The sequence below is a fragment of the Nipponia nippon genome, unplaced genomic scaffold (assembly GCF_047370975.1).
Source record: "Nipponia nippon isolate SJK-2023a ecotype South Korea unplaced genomic scaffold, ASM4737097v1 scaffold_4, whole genome shotgun sequence".
NCBI classification, from domain to species: domain Eukaryota; kingdom Metazoa; phylum Chordata; class Aves; order Pelecaniformes; family Threskiornithidae; genus Nipponia; species Nipponia nippon.
This window is the reverse complement of record NW_028262358.1, coordinates 26545742-26552293: the sequence shown is the minus strand read 5'-3', so window position 1 is coordinate 26552293 and position 6552 is coordinate 26545742. Positions and strand designations below refer to the sequence as shown.

Here is a 6552-nt window from a genome sequence, read left to right as displayed (position 1 = left end):
GGACTAGAGCTCAGTTGCCTGAGACTCTTGTGTTTATTTCATAGCGGTGATTTTGAAACCAGATCTGTTCACATGGGAACTGTGCTGTGTGTTGGCTGCGACTATGCCCATAATCTGTAGGAATCACAGGTTGGGAATAGCACATCATCCGACTCTTTTACTGGAGGTTCTCACTACCCTTTTATTATTACAATATAAAGTTAATGATACAGCCAGGCATTTAACTTTCACGATCTAATTGTAATTGCCTGAGGGGCTCAGCTTTTTCTGATTGGGCGTACATGTCTCACATCTGTATTGAGGACTGGGAGTCTTCTCACTGTGGTAGAAGTGAATCCCCGGTGGTTTATCTGACTTACAGGCTTTTACAGTGCAGTTCTCCATATCCCTATGTTGTATTGTTTCTCCAGACATGCACTATTCTACATTTCATAGTTGTAAGTTATCTTTCACTTTTCTCTTCAGTTATTCAAAGCAGCCGATCCTCCCAAGAAGCATTTAAAGTGCTATACTTACATAGTCGTGTTTTGAAACCAGCAGGCAACGATGAAGACACGCACAAGTCAGTGTAGCTTTTGCTCACATGCTTGATTTGCTGTTCAGATTCCAGAGCTGTTTTTCATGTCTGTCACAGGCTGTCTGTCATCACTTCTCTTCAGAAGCCCAGCAGGGTATCCCAAACAATACCAGCCTTGCAATGGGGAAGAAGGTTCCTTTCTTCCCAAGGTTTTAGTGGCAAAATCTCAAACAACAGAGTGAAATATTGTGTGTCAGAGCCTAAACTGGAGAAATAAAAAAAAACCTAACCCAAACAAAAACCAGCTTTTCCACCCACCCATCTTTGCTGTGAGCCCAAACTCTCCCTGACTTATGGCAAGCACCCTGGAAAATATAAGATTTTTCCAAATTAAACACCATATGTCCCGACCACAGTTCCTTTCCAGAGAAAATCATAGGAAGTCCTCCTGCGCTCATAGTCTCCTCCAGTGGGAAGAAGAAATTCTTGCTTACCCTTTCTCCAAGGATCCTGTGGGAAGAACGAACAGGGAGTAGTTTCAAGGAGGACTACATGGTACTAAGTCCCAGACATCACCAGCACCACTAATTTATAAGCAGATACCTTGGGATCAGTTACATTCTGCTGGTAGCTGTCTTTTATCTGCAAAGAGAAAACAAAACCCAAGTTTTTCTTGGTTTTAGAGACTCCCTTCTCAGCTCAGGGCATGCACCACCTCACTTTTGGTGGCCTGCCCATCAGACTGCTGTTGTCCCAGCTGCTGGCCCTCTGTTACAGTCATACCAGGATCCCAAGAACCAGAGGGCCACAGGTGCCTATCTCCTCTACATGCAGCTGTGGGCACGGGACTGGTTGAACATTGGCTGAGCCTTCGCATCAGCCACTTCCCCCATTCCCTTTTTATCTGTCAGCTCCTGCTGATGGTACCTGTCCCACACGAAAAGAAAAAGTCACTGCAGTCATGAAAGGCCTCCGCTGCAGAGCTGACACCACACAGGTCAGAGGACACAGGAGCCACGAGCAGGTGGCTCAACAGGCAAGGGTGCAAGCGCTCCAGCTGAGGACCACTGCATGGCTGTGATCCCTTCTCAGAGAGCCACCTCACACCTTCACTGCAGCTCCGGGAGGAAGATAAAGGTAACTGCAAAAAGCTGCTCTCCTTTTCCCAGAAACCTAGCCCAGACCCATGTGCCTTCCAGAAGCTTTTTCAATCAGCTGCCCATGCAAGGTCCATTTAAAGTCCCCTTGCACCATTTCTTAATCATACCCAGTATCTGCTGCACTGTGTCTGGGAATTGATAAAACAGACCCCAGGTTCCTGAATTATAATGATTTCTTTGCAGTGATTTGAGGCTGTCTCAGAAAAGTTTTTTTTTCAGGGAGACTGAGGAGCATCATATTCATCTGTGGGCTCCTAATCCCTTCAGACTGAAGACTACTTTCCAGAGTTTTTTCAAATTACTTTCAACTTCTTTGGTTAGATGTTGCAGGAAAGAATCCGCAGAAGATCTTATCTGAACCCTGGCATGCAATGACCTTGTTGCTCCATTTCATCACTGGTTCTAGGGTCACGTTATTAAGGATAATACTGGGAATTATAGGATTATCTTAGGCTTCCGGATACATTTTACATTGACTAATTTATTCTGTCTTCCCTTTCATGAATGCCTGATGTAATATATGAGACAGAGGGTTTATAAGACTCTAAAGGTATTAAGCTTTCACCTAATCACTATTGTCTGAGGTCTTATGGAAACTCAGCCTTATCTGCAGCTGGGTATTACTAGTATCTGACCCCAGACATGTGATGGTACATTAAAAGTGCTAGTAAAGTATCTGGTTAGCAGATTCATGAAGGGAAAGTTAATGAACTAGTACTATATGTACGCCGCTGTGCATATAAGTTTATCTGGCTGCCATGTGTGCCCAGAAGCAGTTCTTTCACAGAGTATGCTGAAAAGCTCTGTCACCACAAGTCAGGCGCACCCTTGATACTTTTCATAAGGCTCCAGAGGAAATTAATGTTGGTTCTTCCAGGTTATAGCTTTTATATGATAAAAAACCCTACACCAGCTGTATCATATGGAAAACAGAAACAGATCAGAACAGAGACAGGTAACATAATCCACATGCAACTGATAATTCAAGTACAGGTCTGATGTGCAGCATTTGACAGAATGATAGATGAGGCTAGGGTTTACCTCCTTAAAACATCCAATATCAGTGGGAGAAATGAAAGCAACACAAAAATGTGCAGCCTGATCGTGACTGAAGGTTGAGCTGTAAAATGGAATACTTGTTATTGAAAGTGACCTTTCAGTCTGTAGTAAAGTCCCTAGTCATTTCAGCATGCTTTATGCTAGGACATATGTGACCAATCTGCAGGTATCGAGGTTTTCTGTATACCACCAAGCTCTGAATGATTTGGTCCTGAAGATGTAGTGGATCCACAATAGCAACGCGCACTCTACCCTTGTCAGAGTTGCCAGCCTTATGCACAGGACTGAAAGGCATTCAGTTAATAAGATGACTGGATGCTTAATAAATGCCTCGATGAGACACAGAGATAAAAAGCTTGGAGGTCACTCCCATGGTGTTACATCAATATAAAACTGGTATAATGCAGCAGTGAGTCAAACTGACGACATACCAATCAACTAACATGGGGGCTCATTTTGTGACACGCTGCACATGAGACTGGTGAGAGCATCAAAGCGCACCCTGCAGACAGCATTTTGGGTGAATCATCCCTTCTACCTTTCAGTTACTCATTTGCAGACCCTTTTTGTGGAATAAGGCAAGACGGACTACACATACAAAGACAGACTGTGTTTTATGGGAAGGGAGGAGGTGTGCTTATAGTGAAATCCATCTTGTGCCCAAAATCCAGCACCAGATTTCTCAGTCATTATCTATACCAGTAGCTTGTAAATGCACCCCTTAGATCTTAACTCAAACATTAAAAATATTCAAGTATAGCTGTACAGAATTTGTCATTGTGCACGCAAAAATTCCTCTTCAGGATCCATCATTTCCCCTGTATCCTAATTTGCTATTTTCACTATCTCTGGGTTTGTCTCATCAGAAGAATTCTTCTTTTAACCTGTTTTCATATCAAAGCAAGTTCTATCTTCATTAACACACAATTTATCACAGAGAGAATGAAGATTTACGACATCTCGCCTGCCCAAAACAGGAAATATTCTACCAACACAGCTCAGCGTGTCTGCAACTGCAAAGTCACTGAAGCTCGTTGTCCCATGACATGAAAAAGATCTCAGTTACAGAGAAGGTCCCATACTTTGCTGAATTTATAAATCTTAGGAGTCTAATTTTTCCATGGCTGAACTACTTCGCCAACACAAAACAAAGGCCTTGAACTGGGGCTCCGCTATTTCAAACAAGAAATGAATTGTAGATCTCAGATACGACAGCAACAAGCATGGTGGATACACCTGGCTTGCTACGTAGAAGCCAGATAACAAAATTTAAATCCCCATTCTTTTGATTTTTGGCTGTTTGCTGTCACCCAGTGTATTACAGCTTGAACCTTCTCCCACGCGCATGATGCAAGTAACCCAGTTTGGCGATAAGGAGACAGGGGCAAACAGCATTTGCCTTTCACAAGCTACCAAACTGCCGTGCAGGCAGGTCCTTGGTGCCAAAGCAGAAACCGGTTCCTTTTTCTTTCCAATTCCTTTCTCTGATAAGCAAAGGAAAGAGAAGGGTAGAAACACTCACAAGGAAGATTAACATGTCATTGACTCCATCTTCCCTTTCTTCTCCTGACTGGCTGTGTCCTCCCATCACAGCCCATCGGGTGGACGAGAGACCGTGTCTGTGGCAGGAGCTCCAGCATCCTATGGTGGGAAGTCCAGGGAACCTGCTTGCCACCTGTTTCACCAAAACTGGCATTGTCTGTGGAAATGAGTCCGCTGAGTTAAAGGTGAAATAAAGTAATTGAAGTGATCAAGGCTCTCTATATCCACATTTTTTGAATGGGATATTTAGACTTTTCATTCCTAATTATTTTTTTTATTTTGAAAAAAATCTTGTACAAAGTGAAAAGATAAAAAAGATCTTCCCCCCCTCAAGTCCTTAAGAAGGACCTTTTGAACCTGCTGACAGCTTCAGAAACACTCTTGATTCAGAGTAGTGACAAACCAATTCAGACTCCAGAATTCAAACTAAAAACAATTCATCAGATTTATGCCTGGCCTGATGCATGCTTTCCTAGCTCATAAATGCATTACATGTGGCATCTAGGAATAAAGCGTTCAGCCTCAAAAAGGAAGAGGAAATACATACGAATGAAACCTCCTGTGGGAATAGTCAGTGCCATTCTTTCCTGAAGCAGCATTTTCAGACTGCTAAAAATGCTGCTTCAGCTTTGGCTATGTTTTCTCAACTTTAGCTGCACTATGACCTCAGATGACCCAACCTGCTATGAATCTTGCCACTGTACATTTGATCCAGAATACTAAACAACCGGTGTCGTTTTCAGTCAGCGCTAAATCCAATCTGACCTAGATAGAAAAGCCCTTACATCCCATTGCTAATCCCTTCGGTTCCATCCAAGCAGTGGGACTTTAAGAAGAGCAGGCAAACAAATAGAATTTCACAGAAATCTAAAAACTCAGACTTCAGGAGATCGACCCAAGCAATACCAGTCTCCATATTCTCTGGAAGCATATTTCTCTGTACTGCCCAAACACTTTCAGACCATTCTGTGATGGCAAAGAGATTTTGTCTTTCTTCAGTATCTATCTCTCTAGGACCAGACTGGAGCAACAATATATTCCTTATCTCTTTCTGGTCTTCTAAAAAGGTACATCTTGCATGAACCTTGCAAGAAGTTAAAAAAAAAAACAAAGTTAAAATTTTAAAATATTTTGCTTCAACAGGCCTGACATTCCATTTCCCGTTTTTTCCCTTAAAAACATTATTTTCAGCCACAGCCACTTCATCAGTATAGAAATAGCTGATTTTCCCACAGTCTCTCCAACAGACAACAAACCTGCACCGAGATGGTTCAATTTCATTGGAGTCAGCACCTACTGAGCAATGTGGTTTAGGTTTTTTTTAAGCATTCAAGAACGTTTTTCATAATAATGCCAGATGGCCTTGCAATCAAAACCTTCGCATTCAGCCCTTTACCTCCAAATTCGCTGCTGATAGTGTATGGATTTGAATACACAATACAGAAGCTGTTTCAGATTTTCTCAAAAAAATAAAACAAATTACCTCTGTAGTGACAAATTTCCCAACTGTATTAGCTGTTCTCTGGCTTCCACATACCTTTCCAAATATTATGTGAAGAAAAGGGAAAGAGAGAAAAGAAAGAAAAATTTCTTGACTACCATCACAAAAGAAATTGTTCCTTAATTACAAACAGGACACCCTTAAGCCAAGAACTGAAGAGAAGGGCAATCTATATGACCTCTCCCCATCATTTTGCTTTGAAATATGGGGTAGGCAGAACCAATTGATGTGAACAGATTTAGTAAGATAAACACCAGTGGTAACTTTTTATATTTAACAACACTAGGCCTTCTCCAGGACAAAGAACAGGAATGAGAATACTTGTACATACTCTTTCAAAATGTACTGTGTATTTAAAAAGAAAATATTTGCTTATCAGTTGTGGTTGTACAATGTCAAACATACGGTAGCTACATGATATTTTAACCTTACCCCCAAGCTACAAGGAAATTGAGTAGATAGTTGGTTTTCTAGTGTCTTTAAAGTAACTAAACATGAAAGGTCAGACTTAGGGAGAACAGTAGATAAGCTGCCCAACAAGGCCAGCAGAGCTGAGGAAACATGCTCATGTGCAATGGATATCCCAGTGTTTGCTTAGAAACGTGTCATAAATGTAACATTTAGCGATGGGTTAAAGTACCCCAAGTGAATAAGTAGTGGAATTTACACAGGAAAGAAAAGCATAAGAGAGACTGATTCAGAGAGTAAAGAGATGGCTGCGTTAACACTCTTAGACCAATTTTAATTAACTTTATGATATACTACCACAGTTA

The 6552-nt window shown here is 41.6% G+C and overlaps 1 protein-coding gene across 1 annotated transcript; it reads right to left on the bottom strand.

The window, feature by feature from the left end:
• Window positions 1–454: 454 nt before the first annotated feature.
• On the bottom strand, window positions 455–5777 carry LOC148053225 (uncharacterized). Its single transcript, XM_087776353.1, has 5 exons — window positions 5762–5777; window positions 4259–4435; window positions 1121–1159; window positions 1012–1027; window positions 455–742 (listed from the first exon to the last, which is right to left on the bottom strand). Exons 2-5 carry the CDS (start codon window positions 4430–4432, stop codon window positions 600–602), a joined length of 372 nt encoding a protein of 123 aa, XP_087632479.1. The 5' UTR covers window positions 4433–4435; window positions 5762–5777; the 3' UTR covers window positions 455–599.
• Window positions 5778–6552: the final 775 nt, after the last annotated feature.